Source organism: Cebus imitator, unplaced genomic scaffold (assembly GCF_001604975.1).
Source record: "Cebus imitator isolate Cc_AM_T3 unplaced genomic scaffold, Cebus_imitator-1.0 Scaffold340, whole genome shotgun sequence".
Taxonomy (NCBI): Eukaryota; Metazoa; Chordata; class Mammalia; order Primates; family Cebidae; genus Cebus; species Cebus imitator.
Window position 1 is genome coordinate 860115 of NW_016107655.1, and position 20890 is coordinate 881004.

At 35.9% G+C, this 20890-nt stretch overlaps 1 protein-coding gene across 3 annotated transcripts in view; it reads right to left on the reverse strand.

Moving 5' to 3' along the window:
* The window catches only part of NPHP3 (nephrocystin 3), a 41744-nt gene that overhangs the window by 18371 nt on the left and 2483 nt on the right, over positions 1 to 20890 (reverse strand). For 2 of the 3 annotated variants that reach the window (XR_001818296.1, XM_017505698.2), the window contains exons 2-13: positions 20688 to 20813; positions 19977 to 20127; positions 17861 to 18013; positions 16160 to 16293; positions 14228 to 14388; positions 9209 to 9365; positions 6723 to 6797; positions 4817 to 4990; positions 2416 to 2519; positions 1318 to 1432; positions 916 to 1059; positions 376 to 473 (exon numbers count right to left, since the gene is read on the reverse strand). Coding sequence is in view for 2 of the 3 variants with exons in the window: in XM_017505698.2 (XP_017361187.1) it covers positions 376 to 473; positions 916 to 1059; positions 1318 to 1432; positions 2416 to 2519; positions 4817 to 4990; positions 6723 to 6797; positions 9209 to 9365; positions 14228 to 14388; positions 16160 to 16293; positions 17861 to 18013; positions 19977 to 20127; positions 20688 to 20813 (1592 nt within the window). In the remaining variant the exon portion in view is untranslated. Of the gene's footprint in view, positions 1 to 375; positions 474 to 915; positions 1060 to 1317; positions 1433 to 2415; positions 2520 to 4816; positions 4991 to 6722; positions 6798 to 9208; positions 9366 to 14227; positions 14389 to 16159; positions 16294 to 17860; positions 18014 to 19976; positions 20128 to 20687; positions 20814 to 20890 lie in introns of those variants that run through there. The other variant, XM_017505699.2, reaches the window with a different exon arrangement.

The following is a 20890-nucleotide window of genomic DNA, read 5'->3' on the forward strand; positions in this document are numbered from 1 at the left end:
CCGCCTCCCAGGTTCAAGTGATTCTCCTGCCTCAGCTTCCCGAGTAGCTGGGATTAAAGGCATGTGCCACCATGACCAACTAATTTTTGTATTTTTTGTAGAAATGGGGTTTCACCATGTTGGCCAGGCTGGTCTCAAACTGCCGGCCTCAAGTGATCCGCCTGCCTTGGCCTCCCAATGTGCTGAGATTATAGGCTCACACCACTGCACCCAATCCTATAGATTGTATTTTTTTCATAAATTCACCGACTTCTCCCCATCCTCACTGCAACTTACATAAAAAACATGAAAACCATAAATGCATATTAAAAACCTTTCCTTGTTTGTACTTAAAACATTTCATGTAATCTGAAAGAACTAAAGTTGGCATCATACCTCCATGCTGGAGGGCATGTTTCTACATTCACAGAAACAATTACTCTTACATTCACTGGCAGTGGATCTATCAGCCATTTCATGTGTTTTTCAACTTGCTTAAAAATATAAAGACAAAATTCAATCTATTAATCAAAATATTTCAAAACAATAGAAATTCTCATTAAGTTTATCTAATTAAGGACAAAAATCTTATTTTGGGGTGATTTATTTTAGAATTTTAAAAGAACAAGTAGCAAAACATCACCAATTTGAACTCTGGACATGTAAGGAAGTGTGAAGGCCCTAAAAATATGTCAAAACAAACAGAATTTGCTAATTGTGTAAATTCGGTTGGTCTTTCTCAATAAGATATTAGTGTCTGTGGGCTTACAGTATATTTTTTTAATCCATGTTTCCTCCCTAGAAATGAAGCAGAAATGTAAAAAATAACATCATATTTTCTTCTCACAAACATATAATTTATATGCCTGTTCTAGCCATTACTGAATTCTCATCTTTTTCTGAGTGTATCCATAGGTAACAAATGGAAAACGGTACCTGAACTTGATCTATAGAATCAATAATGATGATGATGCTGCCTTGATGACGAGCAGAGAGTTTTTCCAGCCAATGTGGAAATTCTTCCAGAAGCTTAGCAGGATCCAGTGTCAGAGCAGAAACTGACCAAGAGTGCTGCATCAACTACAAGGTAAGAACGTACACAAACTGAAGTCGTTACACTTTATCCGAGCTGGGGGAGATATTTCTATTCCCACTTCTTTATAAACCAAAATCAAGTCACCAAGAGGACCTGATTGTATCGAATATTATTTTTAACCGTATACAAAATCAAAGCAGGTGGATAATATTGAAAACTGGTTTACCAGTAGGTACTTACTAGTCTCAACAATTTCTGAATCTAAATAAAATTCTGTAATTCCAAAAGATGGCATACTCTACCTTTAGAGTTAGTCGTTTAATAATTAAGGAGGACTCTGAGCTGGTTGACATGGGCCTTCCCACAAAATGGGAAAGAATCAGTGTGCTGGGGGAATTCTTCTGTTGTAACTGAATCCTGAAAGACAAAGAGAGAACTTTTATAAAACTGATAAAGCTACTTGACTGTCAATAAAAAAAGAATTCACAATGCAGCAAACATCAAATATTGCCTAACTGAGCAATCAGATGGTCAGTTACTTTTAAATAAATATGGAGATTTCTGTATTTATTCCACTTTTAAATCATCCTAAATAATCTTTTAAAAAATTGTAGATTCACTTTAATTACAAATTGATGTTAATTAACATAAACCAAAGTACTTTACAAATGAGGGTAAGGTATTAGTAAAATAAGCATTAACTTTTAACTAAAAATTCCTATTAGAGGAAAATTTGTTAGGTACAAAAATATTATTTCCAAACGTAACTTTAAATAAAAGGGTAATAAAAAGGAAACAACTACATATGCTAACTCATCAATGTAAATAATTACGAATGAAAGAAAATATTTTTACTGCTTGTTTTTAAATAACGAAATAATACAGTTTATTAGCTTATATGAAACCTAGTCCATAATTCAAGGAACTAGACTGCATTCATGGTAAAGGTTATCCTTAATTTTAATATTCTGTAGAACGTATTTCACTCTAATCTGTTTTTGTCTTGTTTCAAATATTTAAAATCTTAATGAAACTTTTAAATAAAGCCAGTAATTAAAAATAAAGGCATATTACTCTATAATCCACCTAATAACATGTCACGTTATATGACACGTTATATCACATATGATCACTTCCTTACATAGCACTCTCATATGTCTTACCTATGATCTATATACATAATCATGAATGCTCATGCTTCCTATTCCTTTCTCATTCTATATCTTCTCTCTGACATTGAAATTCTACGAATTTCAGGGCATGAACTATTGTTTTACTCCTTTGAACTTTTTTAATGTTTTATGTAGGCCACACAGGAAGGCAGGCATGCAATACATTTTGTTGAATAGACTCAGTAATTCAAACAATGACAACAACAATTTAATTGCACTGCATCATACCACTTTGATAAAAGAAGAGACTTTCCAGAACCTGGTCCTCCAGACACCAGAAGAGGTGGAATTGGGGCTGGTGCTGCCACTAGATCATTAAGGCGTTGGTAATACTAGAAAAAAAAAAGAATTTAAATTGTAAGGAAGCACATGCCTCTGAGACTACTGAAGAGTCAACTTCCGATTATTCTCTGAAAACACTGGAGAAAAGCTTCATGAGAAAATGAAATTTACTTTCAGTTGACAGCACCCTCATAATTGCCTATTTTTATGGCTGGCAAAAACATGGCTAAACTAGTAAACTAAGAATGGGCTCCAATCTCCTCTACACATAGTATTGCTGTAAATTAATGGGTAAAGGACAACATTTCAGGTCCCTGTGTGGTTTTGCAACACTCAAATGTTTCTAGAATGTTGCAGGGAGCTCACTGTAGCCCCCAAACCACAAAATGTATCGCAGAAGACCTTGAAGGTACTGGTAGGTGACCTAGATCTCATGGTCAGGCAATAAACACCTGTCCTGGGAATCACCTCAGTTTCTGGGGGTTGCTGAGAAAAGGTCCAAATAAGAGCAGTTTTCAACTGAGGACTTGAAGTCTCTCAACCCGCCCAAGAGAATCAGGTTAGCTTAGGCTGCCTGAGATATTTCTGAAACTAAGTGAGTTCTGTGTAAAGTCCAAGAACTCATATTTCCCAAGCTTTCCCCAGAAACTCAAAACTGGTTCAAAGCTGAAAAGGATATACTCATAAACCAAAATATCTTAGTATTTATTAAGGAGTTTCCAAAGTTATCTTGAGAGGTGAGTTTTTCTTAAGTGTACCAACTGTCTAAATGACAGCTGATGAGGAATTTTAAAAAGTATATAGCAAGTAGTTTGCAGCCAGCTTTAGGCCAGCTGTAGAGTAGCACAATTCTCCAGCAACTATAATAAATTACTTGGTATAGTTTTTCCATCAATTTTTCTACTTGTTATATTTAATTAACAAGCAGAAAATTTATATCTCTAAAGAATATATTCCCCAGGAACTAAAATAATTTGGATAGAAATGATACTCCTGAAGGAGCAAAGAAAGTATTAATTTACTACCTCATAAGTGCTAACGACTTAGTTCATGGTCCCACAGAAAGTTCATTTCTAGGATCCATGCTTCCTAAGTTAAGACCCCTTGCTATAAAAGAAAAACCACTGGATTTGGAGTCAGGAGAGAACTAGGTTCAACTCCCAGATCTGCAATCTACTCGCTGTGTACTCTTAGGCAAACCATAATTTGAACTTCAGTTTCTTTCTTTGTAAAATAACAATAGCAATACTTCTTGTAAAATAACAACTAACATTTATCCTGTGCAAGGTACTATGTTAAGCACTTTATGTGCATCATCTAGTTTAATCCTTGCAACAACCCTGTGAGGTAGGTACTATTAGTTATTCTCACTTTACAGCCAAGAAAGTCAAAGTTTAGAGTGGCCAAGAAACTTGAAGAAATCTAGTTAGTAAATGATGGAACCAGGACATTAACAGTCTAAATTATAGAAGTTGTGTAAAAATACAACTGATAAATTAGCTATTAAAATATTACTTACAATACTAGTTCTTACATGAATTTTTAACTATTAAGTATTAAATTTTTTTTGAACTTGCACATAGATCTCATTGTATACTTCAAGTTCTGATAATTTGTTTAGAGATTTAAGGAGGATGTTGGTAAGACTGATAAAGAAGGACTTGTCTGCCTGTTTCATGAACCACTGTGTTTTGTTTTCTAAATGTAATATTTTGATTCAAGAATTGGAAGAAAAGACAGGCTTATTATTCTTTTTTCTTTTTTTAAAAAGACAGGGTCTTGCTCTGTTGCCCAGGCTGGAGTGCAGGGGCATGGTCATGGCTAACTACAGGCTTGACCTCCTGTACTCAACTGATCCTCCCACCTCAGCCTCCCAAGTAGCTGGGATTATAGGTGTATACCACCATGCCTGGTTAACTTTTGTATTTTTTGTAGAGACAAGGTTTCGCTGTGTTGCTCAGGCTGGTTTCAAATTCCTGAGCTTAAAGCAATCTGTGTGCCTCAGCCTCCCAAAGCGTTGGCATTACAGGCATGAGCCACTGCACCTGGCCTCAGCCTTACTATCCTTACCAAGTTTCCTAGCTGTCCTAATCCTGGTCTGGGTGGGTGGCATAATAAATATGTGGTTGATAAATTCTAGTCTGTAACTAAAAATGTTAGCATATTTGAATCTCACATATCTTTCTTAAGACACAAACCTAAGCACATTTCAACATGGATAATCAAACCATGAGATCAGACAACTAATACAATCATAAACCCTAACTATATTTAGATGAAAATACAATCATAATACAGCCTGTAGGTGGTGGCAGATCTTTGTTGGAATAATACTCCAAGCACTTACTTTCTCAAATCCCAACTCATGGGCTGAATTAGAAGCCTGCTGAAAAGTTTCCATTTGCTCTTGTTCATCATGGATGTCCCACAGAACATCACCAAAATCATCTTCTTCTGGACTGGAATCCTCACTGCCCAAATCCTTAGACTCCAGGTCTGTGTTCTCAAAACCCAGTATGTCCTGAACACAAAGAACAACGACACAAAAATGAATGAAGAAAATAAAGATCTTACAGCAGGGGTGAGCAACCAGGCCCAAAGTGGGCTTCACCTACTTTCAGGAGGGCAAGTTCAAACCTACAGCCTTTGTATAATAACCTTATAACTACAATAATAATAATAAGCACAACTACAATAAACTTATACCTATAGAATAAACATGAATTTAAAAACAAAAGAAATAAAAATGTTAAAATAATAGAAACAAATACTTCTTTTTATAAAAAATAAAATTAAAGAAATATTTGAATTCCATGAAATTTGTTTTCTGAAAAATATTATACAACATCTTTGGTTGTATCTGCCTGTTGAATAGTTATAAAGTACCAATTACTAGGAAATATGCTATAATAATTGAATTACTAAGAGATGTAATTTCTGGGTATCAAGTATTTCTACTTTTATATCTAGTCTTTATAGTAAGTTACTAAAAATGTATTCTCCTTTAAGCACTAATGACGGTAAGTACCTTCACTTTCACTTGCTGCCATTCATTCTACTCAATTAATTTTGTTAATCTTGGTCCCAAAATTCCCAAGATTGTGGAGAAGATCAAGTTTCATAAAGACAATCTTTATACTAGAGAGCACCATACAAAATGCGTTACCAGATGTTGTAACATTACGTTCTGGGGCCCACTCTTTTTCTCTAATAATAAATCTCCATACTTCCTACTTCTCAAATAGGGTCCCTGGTTGCCTAGGGGAGGTGTCAGAAGGTGTGGGCAACCACAGGCTAAACATGGTACATCTTCCTACTGTGCCCATTCTGCTTGAGGATGAGGGGAGTGATAAATTACCATTATTACTATTTTATCTCTCTTTTTTTGAGACAAAGTCTCACTCTGTTGCCCACGCTGGAGTGCAGTGGCACGATCTTGGCTCACTGCAACCTCCGCCTCCCGGGTTCAAGTGATTCTAATGCCTGAATCTCCTGAGTAGCTGCGATTACAGGTGCCTGCCACCACGCCCAACTAATTTTTGTATTTTTAGTAGAGATGGGGTTTTACCACCTTGGTCAGGCTGGTCTCAAACTCCCCACCTCAGGTGATCCACCCACCTTGGCCTCCCAAAGTGCTGGGATTAAAGGCATGAGCCACTGTGCCTGGCCTGTTACTATTTTTTTCTAATATACAATTTAAAATTATTTTTTATATTAAACACAAACATAGACATAAATCAGGCAGAATATATAACTCACATAAATTTTTAAGACAGCACATGAAACTTTATAGAGACTTTCAGCTCAAGGCCCCTCCCTGGTCCAGGTTCTCATCCCCCTTTGGAGGCATGCTTTCACCCTCCTCTTCTGTTAGGGATAACATGGTGGGAAAACCTGAGAAGGACTTTCCTAATATATAAAAATTCAAAGGGTACACCGAGGAGCCTCCCTATTGAATAAAATGAACATTTTCTCTCAAATAGTTTTTAGCTAGCACTTTTGTAATATGTTGTACACTTAGGTACTGAAGCATCAAATAGTCCTGTGAGTCAGATGAGAGAGAAAGATATTAATACACGGTCCCAGTAATACCACGAGCATACCACAGGATGGACCCCCAACAGCAACAATAGCGCTTTCCTCAGTTACTGTGTTCAAAAAGACAAGCAAGGGGTTTTCTCTGGAAAATTCAGTTTTATAGAAAGCGATCTTAAAATATTTTAGATGAAATCTTACAGAGAACGCATATTTACCTGTTTAATAATCTTTTCTACACAAACGTAAGTTTTATATACTCCTTCTGCAGGAGCTCCTGAGTGATCAATGATCTGGAAAAAAAAGTTTAAGAATAATGAGAAAGACCATAATATCAGAAGGAAGTGGTGGTAAATATTTTCATAGTGCTTCTGTGATAGGAACTATTCTAAATATTTAACATGTATTACGTCACTTATCTTCACAACAACCTTAAGAAAGATACTATTATTACCCATTTTATAGAAGAGTAAACTGAGTCAAGGTAAGTAACTTGTCCAGGGTCACACAAGGGATTTAGTGTGAAAAATGGAGCAATAAAACAAGAAGTATACATTTTTTTTTCCCTGTCTCCAAATTTTCTCTTATGTATTTCCATACCACTTAATATATTTACCCTTCAAAATGCATCAAAATCTGGCCGGGCACGGTGGCTCATACCTGTAATCCCAGCACTCTGGGAAGCCAAGGCGGGTGGATCACAAGGTCAAGAGATTGAGACCATACTGGCCAACATGGTGAAACCTCGTTTCTACTAAAAACACAAAAATTTAGCTGGGCATGATGGCGCATGCCTATGGTCCCAGTTACTAGGGAGGCTGAGGCAGGAGAATTGCTTAAACCTGGGAGGCGGAGGTTACAGTGAGCAGAGTTCACACCACTGCACACCAGCCTGGTGATGGAGCGAGACTTCATCTCAAACCCCACCCCCCCAAAAGAAACAAAAATGTATCAAAATCCAATTTTATGTCAGTAAAGCTATAATTCTACAAAGGACAAAAGCAAAATAGTATTTTACTACGTCTTTCTAGTTTTACTAGTCTAACTGAATTTGCTGAAAGAAGAAAGCCCAATCTGTAAGAACATGTATATTGCTATAAATAATTAATATTTGATAACAGAATAAGGCAATTATTTCACAACGCATACCAAGTGAACAAGCATGGAGATTTACCCTATATTTACATTTATAATCATGGTAGAGAGATCTTATTTCACTCCTATTTTATAAAATAAACTCACTCTTCCAGCATACTAAATTTTTTAGAGTTATAGAATAAAGAGAATAAAAAAGATAAATTAATCTTTTTTTGTGGTGGGATTACAGGCATGAGCCACTGTGCCCAGCCTACTACTATTTTTTTCTAATATATAATCTAAAATTGTTTTTTTATATTAAACACAAACATAGACATAATATCAGGCAGAATATATAACTCACAAAAATTTGTACTTTAAATTTATTTAAATATAAATAAAATAATATTTATTTATATTTAAATAAATTAAATTTTATTTAATTAAAACAAAGAATGAAATGGCTCTGGAGATTGTAATAAAAATGCACTTCCTTTTTGTTTTAGCCTCTTTAGTTTTATATGTCATGCTGGTCTCAAGCTATCTTTTCAATACTAAATGATGGAAAGAAAAATGCTAGTATTTCCACTTGATTTTATTTCCTGGCTGGGCACAGGGAAATGAAATCTCTGTAAAAATCCTATAGTTGTTTTCCATTGTATTATTCACATTAACTATAGACATTTACCAAGTTACCTCCATGTACAGTAATAAAAAGGCTCTAATGTCTATTCTAAAAGTTATCCCAACATGCATCTAGGAATGAACAAATTTCTCTCACCCCATCATCAGCTTTTTGCTTTCCCCAATGCTCTCAGGAAAGGTCACTATGAAAAGTCTCCTCCTGCAGCGTGGGCAACATAAGACCCCATCTCTACAAAAATTTGAACAAAGTAGCCAGGGTGTGCCTGTAGTCCCAGGTGGGAGGATTCCTTGATCTCTGAGCCCAGGAGTTTGAAGCTGCAATGAGCTATGAACATGCCATCACACTCCAGCCTGTGTGACAGAGTGAGACTCTGTCACTTAAAAAAAAAAAAGTTTCCTTCTGACACTGATCCTTGGTCAGTGGACAGAAGAACTCTGTGCTTGGGAGAACAGCACAAAATACCTAATCTGATCATTCAGATAATAATTTTGCTAGCCACACATAGTGATTTATTTCTCTTTTTCTTACAACTCACAACCAACCTGTTAAGAAAGTCTATTGGCTCTACTGTCAAAATTTACTCAGAATCCTATCACTTCTTATTATTTCCTCTACCACCACCCTGCTTGGAGCCACCAGCATCTCAGACTCTGCACACTACCCCTGAACGACTGCCTGTTTTCAACATGGCAGCCAAAAAGATCATTGTCAGATGAACACGCCAGCCCTCATTCTGTCACTTACAGTTCTGCAATGGCGCCTCATCTCATTCCAAGTGAAAAGCCAAAGTTCTCAAAATGGCCTCCGAGGTTCTTCACAATCAGTGAGGCCCCCTCACCTCCTACGCCCCGCACTATCTGCTCCAGCCACACTGGTTTCTCTCCCCTCCCCAGACATGCCAAGCTCAGGTCCACCTCAGGGCTTTTGCTCTACCTCTTTCCTCACCTAAGTGTGTTCTTCAAAAATGCCTATGAATTTTACCTTGGCTTTGTTGGTCTTGTTTAGATTAGAAACTTGATCAATCAGTTGCTGGACGGAGTCAGAACTGACTTTTCCATCTTCCAAACGATGACAGATTAATCGTGGTTTTCCTTCCGGGTTTTTCAGAAAAGCTTCTTCACAGTCTTCCAATAAAAGGCTAGATAGGAAATCAGCATTTTGTGTGCTATACTGCATGGTGGTAGCAAGCAGTTAGTTAATCAACCTAAGTGCCAATAACGGAGTTTTACTACAATGACAAGTGGCCAGAAAAGGCCCAACTGCAGAACAAGCGAAGCTTGCCAAAAACCGATGTGTTATGGCTCTCTTCCAGCTTGTTCTTAAAATATAATATGTTCATTAGCCAACAGTGAGGATAAATATAATTATGCATTAAATTATAAAGCATATATAATTTTAATATTTAAACCTAAAAAAGATCTCAAAAACACTCTTAAACTTGGCTCAAAATAATGGACCAGACTCATGAGACTTTGAAAATAGATGGCAAACAAAATTCCATTTACAAATGTTTAATTTCGAAATTAAACATTTGTAAATGGAATTTTGTTTGCCATCTATTTTCCTTTGCTTTTGGAATACAAGCAAGCAGGATGTCACGCACAGTGAGGTGCATAGGCACCATCCAGGGCAATGGCCAGGTTCCTGCGCTGCTTTTCCAGGTGTTCTCCTTAATGCCTTTAATTTGACCCAACTCCCTTCATGGCAGAATCACAGGAGAAATCTCCTACAATGAAAGATGGGAAGTGAAAATATGGTGAGTCCAGGAGAGGCCTTCAGTCCAGAAAAAGGTTTGAAAACGAGGAATTCTTTGCTCTTGATAGGCCCTCCTTCATTACGTCAGCACCCTTGTTGGGCAGACCAGGCTAAGAATGCTTGAGCCTACATAGGAGAGGTGCTTCTCTGTTTGGATGGCAGCCCCAAAGTTTCCAGAGTTTTCTCTTTCCCAGTCCTTTTAGCCTTTCCTCATCTAATAAATGACCCGAATCCTTATATCCAGGATATACTACAAGAAAGATCTGGGGGCAGGCTGGAGGAGGTTGGGTGACTGGCAAAAACCTTGATTGAGGTGAAAGTAAAAAAACCCTAAAAAACAACTTTATTACAGGGAACCAAAATTATATTTTATGAAAACTCTAGAAAAATCCTAGAACAATCTGCTGAGGCCTCTCTCTCTCTCCTTCCCTCCTTTCTTTTTTGCTCTTTTTTTTTCTTTTTGAGACAGGGTCTCACTCTGTCACCAGCCTGGAGCGCAGTGGTGCAATCACAGCTCACTGCAGCTTCAACCTCCTGGGCTCAACTGATCCTCCCACATCAGCCTCCCGAGTAGCTAGGCCCACAGGCACACACTAAGCTCAGCTAATTTTTGCATTTTTTGTAGAGATGGGGTTTCACCATGTTGTTCAGGCTAGTCTTAAATTCCTGGGCTCAAGTGATCCTCTCACCTTGGCCTCCCAAAGTGCTGGGATTATAGGCATGAAACACTGCGTGCAGCCCACTTTTACTGGGATTTTCTACACAGCAAAGGACACTGCAACCAATCCCCTTTCTAGAAAGCATTAGTTGAGTGCGGGTGTTGAACAATGAGAACACATGGACACAGGGAGGGGAACACTACACACTGGGGTCAGTTGGGGGGAAATAGGGGAGGGATGGTAGGGGGTGGGGAGCTGGGGAGAGAGAGCAAGGGGAGAAATGCCAGATGTAGGTGATGGGGAGGAAGGCAGCAAATCACACTGCCATGTGTGTACCTATGCAACAATTTTGCATGTTCTTCACATGTACCCCAAAACCTAAAATGCAATAAAATAAATAAATGGGGAAAAAAAAAGTTGTCTAGAGAAGCAAATTTTGTGGGGGGTGTGTGTGTAGAAGGGAGATACTACATAATTCAGAATTTGAAAATAAAATTACTAGCCCAAAATAAATAAAAAATAAGAAATGTTCTATTGTATATTTCTGTGCCAATCCAATCTATTCAAACCACAGAAGTTTTCTATGTTAAAATCATTCTGACGATTTTCTACAGAAATTTTGAATTTCAGTGGTTCATTTATCAATGCTTTGGGGGAAAAGTCTGCGACCCACTAGAAGATCAAAGAGTGGGTGTTCTGTTCAAGCACATGGTTGTATTTCAAAACCATTCCCTATAATACTGACCCATGGGGCTCAGATAAAGTGACGATCTCTGGGATTTTATTCAAATAATCTGGAGGAAGGGAAGCAGATGGTGCAGATGAAACAAACTAGTCACGAGTTTGTCATTGCTAAGGTTAGATAGTACACTAGGCCAGCTAATATGTTGATAAACTGCATGTTAGGATCCTTTCAGAAAGTAGCCTGAGCAGACAAAAATGCAGGGGAGGAGCTGCTAAAGAAGATGCAGCTTTGTGGAGTGGAGGAGTTACAACAGTGAGGCTGGGGCATAATGAAAAAAAGTTCAATTATAGAATAAACAAGAGCTTCCACTTGCCTAAATTCTATAAGGAAACTCCACAAGCGATCTGGTTAAAAAAAAAAAAAAAGTTAAAGGAAACCAGTAACAGGCCTAACAAGTCCTAAAAGGTGATTTTATTACTCTTTAGGCACAGAAGCCTCCCCAAGAGGGAATTCTCCTCCCTTGAGAAAGACTGATGATGCCCTGAGGAAAACCAGTCACAGTCACCCCTCTGTGCTGGTGTGCAAAGGAAGAGGCACCTCTTCTTCTACGTAGGTTCAAGCATTCTTAGTGAGTCTGGTCTGCCCAACAAGGGTGCCGATGTAATGAAGGAGAGCCAATCAAGGGCAAGGAATTCCTCATTTTTAAACCTTTACCTGGAATATTCCTACTCAGCCAGCGTCTCCTGGACTCGCCATATTTCAGTTCCTGTCCAACACCATAGGAGATTTCTCCTGGGATTTTTCTCTTCCCATGAAGGGAGGTGGGTAAAATTAAAGGCATTAAAGAAGAATATCAGATTTTGCCCCTGGAAAGCAGTGCAGGAGCCTGGCCTTTTCCTTCTAATGCACCTTCTCCAGTCAATGACATTGACAGGCACAGGGCCTGTGCACCTCACTAAGCGTGACTTCCTGCCTACTTTCCCTGCCCACAATTAAGCATGTTGTTAGCATAGCTTGCTCCAAATCCAATCATTTCACACCTCAAACCCATAAATTATGAGCTTCATAATTTCTTATATGAGGCCTGAATGGTGTAAGAAGCCAGTAAATAGTATCTTCAAGTAACTCAGTGGGTACCATCTGCACACAGGGGATAATTATTGACCAGGAAAGTGTTTCTCCATGGAGCTTCCAAGCTGCTCAGGAGAGGCTTTTCTAGATTCATCTTTTCGGCAGGATGGGGTTGTCATCAGGGTAGGTGAAGGCACAATCTGAGAGAAACAAAGGCTCCAACAGTCCGTTTGTGGTGTGGAGCCCATCCGCACTGCCATATCTCTTGATAGGCATAAATGAAACAAATAATCAAAATCATAAGCAACTGGAATAAGAAAAGTTTAGGTAACATAAGGCCAAAGCAGACTAAAAAGATTAAATTTAAAAAATTAAAATCCTTATTTCTTTAACAAGAAATTTAAAAACATGTACACTATAAAATATTACTAAAAGGAGATAAACAGAAATCTACTAAGCAAAAGTAATAAAATATGAAATAAGAGGGGAGGAAAACATTAAGAATAGTTTAAAATTAGAAAAGAAAAATAAATGTTAAAAGTGTAAAAATAATGTATACAATGTTTTATTAAAAAGTAAGGGGCTTCTTTGTTGGTTTTTGAGACAGGGTCATGCTCTGTCACCCAGAAACTTCCCTTAATATAAAGAAAAAAACAAAATGGTTTTACAGATCAAAGATAAGAATTAGAAAAAATAATTTAACAACCAATAACATACGTTACCAAGTAGGACAAAAAACTACTCAATTATTAAGTAATAAGATATATCCTTAATAAATATAAAAACAGGGAAAGAAAAGGGAAGAAGTGGATCGCAATGAAACCCAACTGAAGGCAATCAAGTTGAAGAACTCCTTAAGGATATTCTAGAGGAAGGCTCATTGTCCAGGTACTTTCCTGTTCACCTGACCACTAGACAAAATCTCAAGAATCAACAATGGGTTATACTGCAGGGAAACTGGTGAAAGTTAAGGCCCTATGTATATCTATACACAGTTAAAGTCAGAGTTGGTCCACAACTGAAAAAGCAAAATGCTTTGGAAGGGTTAAATTTAGACAGTACATCTAGAAAGAAAAATTAACCTCTTATTAAACTTATTCTGTCCTTTATCTCCATATCTAACTGGCGAAAGAAAATCTTTACTCACAGACAAGATTCATTAGCATGATTATATTCACATTACAACAACATTGTTCACTTTACTGGGTCTATTTAAATAGTAAGCGCCTCACAGCATGTAAATTATGATTCAACACCTCTACAAGTGATCAAGTACATGAACGTCATATGTAACACATAAAGTTCAAATGCCTCTGAGTTTATATCCAAAGCAAGAAAACAATGAAGGTTAATGTTGATTACTGAAATTAAGGGTTATTAACTTTTTCTGTAGAAGGCCAGATAGTAAACAGCTAAGGTTTTGTAGGACATATGGTTTCTGTTGTAACAATTCAGCTTTGCTATTGTAGTATGAAAGCAGCTGTAGAAAATATATGAATGAATGAATGAATGAATGTGGCTGCGTTACAATAAAACCTTATTTACAAAAACAGACTCCTGGCTAGATTTGGCCCTTGGGCTATATTTGCCAAACTCTGATTAAAATAGCTTTAAATTAATAATTCTGATAATATTACCTATGAAACAAGTCTAACAGCATAAAATTTTTAATTATTTTATTTAAGTGTGAAACAGTTGAATTTATTGAATTTCATGGATTGTTTTTTAGTATAAGGATGCAATTAAAATTTATCTTTGAAGTTTGTTTGCCAATCTCAATTCTATTTACAGGTTACTGCTTATAATAAATTACACTTTGTTTCAGCTTACCTTGGTAATGTTAAGTGAATAAATAAAATAACTAAAGAACTTTTCTCGATTTCCCATTTTCTTACAGTGAGATATTGATTTTCAACATCTATTGGAAAATAGACGGCATGGAAAAAGTATCCCATTGTCTCGCACATTCTCTTAAGTTTAGGTGAATAGTCCTAAAAACAAATGAAAACATGTAAAAGCTTCATGTATTTAACTAAAGATCTAGTGAGATTCATACTACTTAAAATAAAAAGCGTGCTTTAAAACAGGTTATACTGGATATCTTTTCATAAAAATTTTAAAAATCACACTTTAAAGAAAATCTTTAAGAGAAAAGGCAAGATTCTCACAAATAAAAATAATAATAGCTTAGCAACTTGGCCATTTTCTAGCTGAGAAATGACTTGTTTCAGAACAACGGGAGGCAGTATTAGGCTGTTTTGCTTTGTTATTTCTTTCTGTTATTATTACTATGAACGATCTGTTTTATGGTCATAGAGAGTGCAAAATATAGATCCACAGATCTGTATAGTAAAAAAAATCCATCATGATATATCAGAATGCTAAAGCAGAGGGACATAAGTCAAAAACACATAAATCTATAATTAGGTTAGTAAGTAATGATGACTATTATTATGAAAGAAATTAGTAATATCCTCAAAATGTTCTTGGTAACAACATATTCAATTACTGGATGGAAGCTTTGGGCTTTAAAATATTTTATCTTTTTACTAAAATTGAATAATCTCACAAAGGAAAGCTACATGAATTAGGTAACCAACAACAGGGAAGATGTTAACATAGCAGGTACAGCATGTGACACATAGATTCTATAAAATTCCCTTGGAACACTGGTAGGCAAGCTTTTTATATAAAGGTTCAGATAGCAAATATTTCTACAAAAATAATAATAGCTTAACGACTTGGCTGTTTTAGCAGGGATCTTTGCGGTTTATTTGGTTTCTATCACAATTCACTCTGCCATTGAATTGCTACTGTAGTGCAGCCATGGATGACATGTAAACAAATGAGTGTAGCAATGTTCTAATAAAACTTGATAGACACTAAAATTTGTATTTCACATAATTTTCACATGTCATGAAATATTATTCTCCTTTTGATTTTTTCCTACCATTTAAAAGGTGAAAACCAATCTCATCTCTGGGCCATTTAAAACAGGCAGCAGGCCAGATTTCGCCACAAGGCTATAGTGACCCTGCCTTAGAATAACTCCCAACAACTGCCTTGGAAAATTTAAACCATGGTAAGGAGAAAATTTTATTATCTGAGACAGACTCGAGGATAGAGCTGGCAGAGAAAGTAAAGTAGACACAATCAATAAGAGTCTTAAACATTGTGGAGAAAATACAATGAAATGTTCATAAAACAAGCCTAGGCATCACAATGAAACCCTTTCTCTACAAAAAAATTTTTTTGACTAGCTGTATGTGGTGGTGTGTGCCTATAGTACTAGCTGTTCTAGAGGACTGGGCGGGAGGATTGCTTGAGTTCATGAGTTAGAAGCTACAGTGAGCTATGACTGCACCACTGCCCTCCAGCCTAGGCAACAGAGCGACACTGTCTCAAAACAAGCAAACAAACACAGAAACAAGAAAACTCCAGAAAGTTTCAACACCTTAGTTTGACATTTAAAACTAACTAAAAAGAGTCAAGACCTTCTTTTTCTGTCCTAGCTTCTGTCTTAGGAAAGTTAATTCCAGAAAGTAAAAATAAATAAATAAACCCTCAATTCACCACCTTTCTTTGCATATAATGCTGAAAAATATTGTCTCTTAAGAGAAGCCCAAGATGCTTCCTGTTACTTTAAGACATATAATCTAGTAGTAAGAAACTATCTGGTTTAGATATAGTAGTATCAGAAACAGAATATAATATTAACTTATATTTTAAATTGGTAGATACAGAATTTATAAATATCCTCACCTTAAGGAAAAGATCCATCTCAGGCTGGGTTTCGTCTGTATAAATGAGGTAACATCTGACAGTGTTACTCCATAGAGAATGTGAAAACAGAGGAGTAACTTGTAATAAACTAGCTACAGCAATATCCCAATCATCTGAAAATAAAATTTCTCAAGTTCATGAAAAAATTACCAAAACACATTAGATCATTCTAAAAAAGTTTTAAAAAGCATAACAGGCATCACAGAATGGAATCTGACTTCACATGTTAATACTGCCATAGCTTCTAGAGTAATATATTTGAAGGCAATTAGTTTTCTAAACTCAAATTCTATCCTAGGATTTGAAGCAATGAATGTCACCAGTGGTCTTCCCTGAGGCACCAGTGGTTCCAGTCAAGTGTCATGAAAAAATTTTACATGAGTTATTCAATTAGTTTGGTACTTAAAGTCAGCCTACATTCCCAGGAGGATCTGTAGCTTTACTTTATTATTCTTGAAATGTCCTGAGTCAAAATAAAGCTCAAGAATGGCATAAAATGAAAAGTAGCCTTATGCTAACTATATTTAGTGAGAATAAAAATTTAAAACGTATTTGGATAATTCAAGAAGCACAATTTTAAACATGATTTTCATTTTGCTGATAGAGAAATAATTGTATGGTTTTAAGGAAAAAGAGTAGAACTACTTATAACTTCTTAGGTCTGCACCGATATTGAAATTCTGAACAGATCTTAGAGCTATTCTGGATACTATGTTATATAAAAATAATGCAAATATTATTTTGAGTAAGAATACAGTTTTCCCTCATTATCAATGGAGGATTGGTGCCAGTACCTCCTTTCAAATAGCAAATCCACAGATGCGCAGGTCCCTTATATAAAATCATGTGGTGTCTGCATATAAACTAAACACATCCTCCTATATTCTTTAAATCAAGCTTGTCCAATCTGCATCCCATGAGCCTCAGGTGGCCCAGGATGGCTTTGCAGCCCAACGCAATATTATAAGACTTTTTTGCAATTTTTTTTTTGTTAGCTCATCAGCTATCATTAGTATTAGTGTATTTTATGTGCGGCCCAAGACAATTCTCTTTCTTTCAATGTGCCCCAGGGAAGCTAAAAGACTGGATACCCCTGCTTTAATTAAATCATCTCTAGTTATTTATAATACCTAATGTAATGTAAATGCTATGTAAGTAGTTGTTATACTGTATTGTTTCTTATTTCTATTTTTATTGCTGTATGGTTATTTTCACTGTTATTTTTCCAAATCTGTTTGATCAGCAGTTGAGTGGATCTGCGGATATAGAGAGACAACTGTACTATATTACCTAATAGGGCTTTTTGATATTTTGCTCCATAACCTGCTCTAATCTTCAGCACCATCAAAGAAGCAGAGGGAAAGACTAAAACCTACTGCTTTTCAGTTAATCTACATTAGATTTGCTGCCCAACTAAAACACTGGATAATTCAGACCAGAACACAGTTACTAGAACCTGGTTGGCCAGGGTGGCGGGAGTACCATCCAATCTCCAAATGACTTATGTAACCTTATCCTTCCTTGTTAGTTATAGCCCTGCTGTATGACAGTTTGTCGATGGAAAGCACTATGAACACAAATTTCATGGTTTGCTAATGGTATTAATAGTTCTAGCGCAAGATTATAAAACACGAACAGTCACTACCACTAGGCAAGTAATTAACAAACAGCATGTGGTACCTCTGTTAACATTTGCAAAGGGTCCTTCCACATCTACAGAACTATGGGCAAACTCAGGGCCTCTGAAGGACTGCTGAAGTTGGATCATGCTTCCTATGGAAGGTTCACTTCCCAAGGCTCCGCCAGTCCAGTATTCACATTGGGTTCCAGCAGCTGTTAACCAAGAGATTTTTATCTTGTGAAAGCTAACTTATTGAGTGTTCAAAAACTCATCACATATACAAAATAGGATATCTAATTTTAAAAGTATTAAAATATAGTAAATATTCAAACAATGATTTTGAAAATACTTTGCCATCGACTTTTGGCAAAGTTCTAAGGTACTGATAACATAATTCTGGTTATCATCTCAAATTCAAAGAGCAGATTAAAAAGAGAAAGATGAAAAGAAACAAGAATACAATAAAAAGAAAGTACAATAAAAGAGCAGTTAAAAACACCTTATAAAAAATTCTAAAAAAAATTTCTAACTGTACTGCTTAGGTATCAAAATCTGAAGGAAAAAAATGTCAAAGGCAGACTGTTATTAGCACACTAGCAATTAATATTCATAATTTATTAGGATATAAACTCTTTGCAGCAGGGAGTACATCCTTCTCAACCTCCTAGAGCAACAAAATTAATGTCTGAATCAATAGCTACTTATGAACATGATGATTTCCTAATAAATTATATTTACCAGAATATTTATATTCTGGTAAATACAATTATAACTTATAATTCTGGTAAATATAATTATGAATATAATTATAAATATATAAATTATATTTAAATTATAAATTATAAATATAATTTATAATTATATTTATATTTACCAGAATATTTATATTATAAATATACATAGACATAATTATCTTTACTTGATAACTGTAAGTAAATTGTTATTGTTATCTGAGCTAAATCTCTGGCAAAATCTCTGACAAAACTGAGCTTACTATTGGTAGCTTTTAGAATCTCAAATGGGTGACATTCCCTCAAGTGTTCCTTCTTCATGTTTACATCGAAATATGAAGAAGAAAGACCTAGAAAAGAATTTGTTTCTAACTTGCTAAGACAATTACAATAGTTTTGAAACACTGTACATTTGAATATGTCAATATTAAAACAATCACTAAGACTTGTGTTGGGGTACAAAAAAGCATTTTCTCAGTTACTCTTGGCCATGAAGAATTATTTCATATTTTTTCCTCCAAAATTAGCAATAAAAATCCCAGGACTTTGGTCAGATTCCAATGATACTAAAATGAAAATTAAGAAGAACTGTCAGTTACTATATTTTACTCCAAAATGCATCCACTTGTGAGAATATACTTGCAGTTCCTTATAAATAAGAGTGACTACATTTTCCACTGCAATTAAAATAGAATCTTTTTCTTTTTTCAGTATCAATCATACTTTATTAATATTTTCTTAGAATATATAAACCCTTTCATTCTGTGATTTCAAGCCTTTATTTCCAGAAAAACATATTTTATGTGTTTAATTAGAAAACAAATACTTTTTGAATGGTTCACAAAGCTATACTGGAAACCACTCACTGAACTCTAACACAAGTATTCTAAACGATAGGTGCGAAGAATACACCATTATGTAAAGAAATAACATTGCAGAGACTACTAACTCCAATATCCATTTTCCTCTTCTTCTTTTAGTAACGGAAGCCTACATTCTAGTTGGACATATGTCTGCCTGGCTGCTGATTACACTTTCCAGTCTTCCCAGGTATAGTTCTGACTAATGGGACTTAAGACTTGATCTCTTAGGGTGTGCTTTCTGGGAAAGGAATGTGCTCTCCTCTTCTCTTCCATGGCTGAAATGCAGATGTACTGGTGGGAGCTGGGGCTGCTATCTTAGTCCAGAGAATAAAAGTTTATGGGTTAGGGTTGGCAGAGACACAAGGCTGAAGGAACTTCAGTCCCGAAATTCACATATTTTGTGGAGAAGAGGTGTCCTAGCAGCTGACAGACAGAGAGAACGCACAACTCAATTTGCAACGGTAGTTAAAGCAGTGACCTAATATAGATAAGTAAAAGAAATCTGGCAGAATTCAAAGTTGGCTCTACCTGTAATTAGAGCTATGTTGAAAGCTCAAAATGGAAATAGGATATACACTTACCAGTGACATCTGTACAGTTGTCATCCGAATCAGACTCCCCAGGATCAAATACTTGGATACCCTGAGCCTGTAGCCTTTGCAGTTTGCTCTCCAACTCTCTCTTGGCCCTCAGTAAGTCCTGAATTTCATTTTCTTTGGTCTCTCTAAAAATCTTTAAAAGAATATTTTAATTTTGAGAGCTTTTTCATAATCAAAAAGTTGTGTCATCAACTTTAAGGGAAAAATATTTCATTCATAAAACCAATATTCATTTGGTCCTCGATATCCTCTTTTGTAGGGTGAATGTCCCAGTACCTTTACCTTACTGTTTTGCAACTGGAAGCCACTGGAATTCCAGCAGGATGCATGTCTGTGGTGTGGGTCCGTCATGTGCACTGCATGATGTTTAGGAAATTTGTCTCTATCTCACTAAACACCAATAACAAAACCTCCCTAAACATTTCCAAATGCTTTTTCCCCATACAGAAATGCTTTTCTTTTTTTTCAAAATTACTATTAAAATGGTCACTTTCATATGTTTTTTTCTGAAACTATCTCAAGTTTACCATGTCCAACTAAAAAATGTGAAAATGCGCTACACTAATTCTTACAACTTTCATGAATCCTACATGATTTACTTCCACTTATTCATCGCATTATATGTTATATATACTTTTAAAATACACTGTTTTATTCCATTTCACTTTGGGGGTAAAAATGTAAGGAATTTACCTTGAATTGCCTTTTAACTTTATCTCTGTCATGTTCAAATGTTGCTGCTCTCTCCATTGCTTGGTATTTTGCTTCTAAAGCACTTTCTTTTTCTCGAAGTATCTTCTGATACGTTTTTTGAAGTGCCTAGAATAATTTACCTTGTTATTTCCTAGTAAAAATAGTCTTGCTCTCAAATTTTACATTCTTTTTTTTTTTTTTTT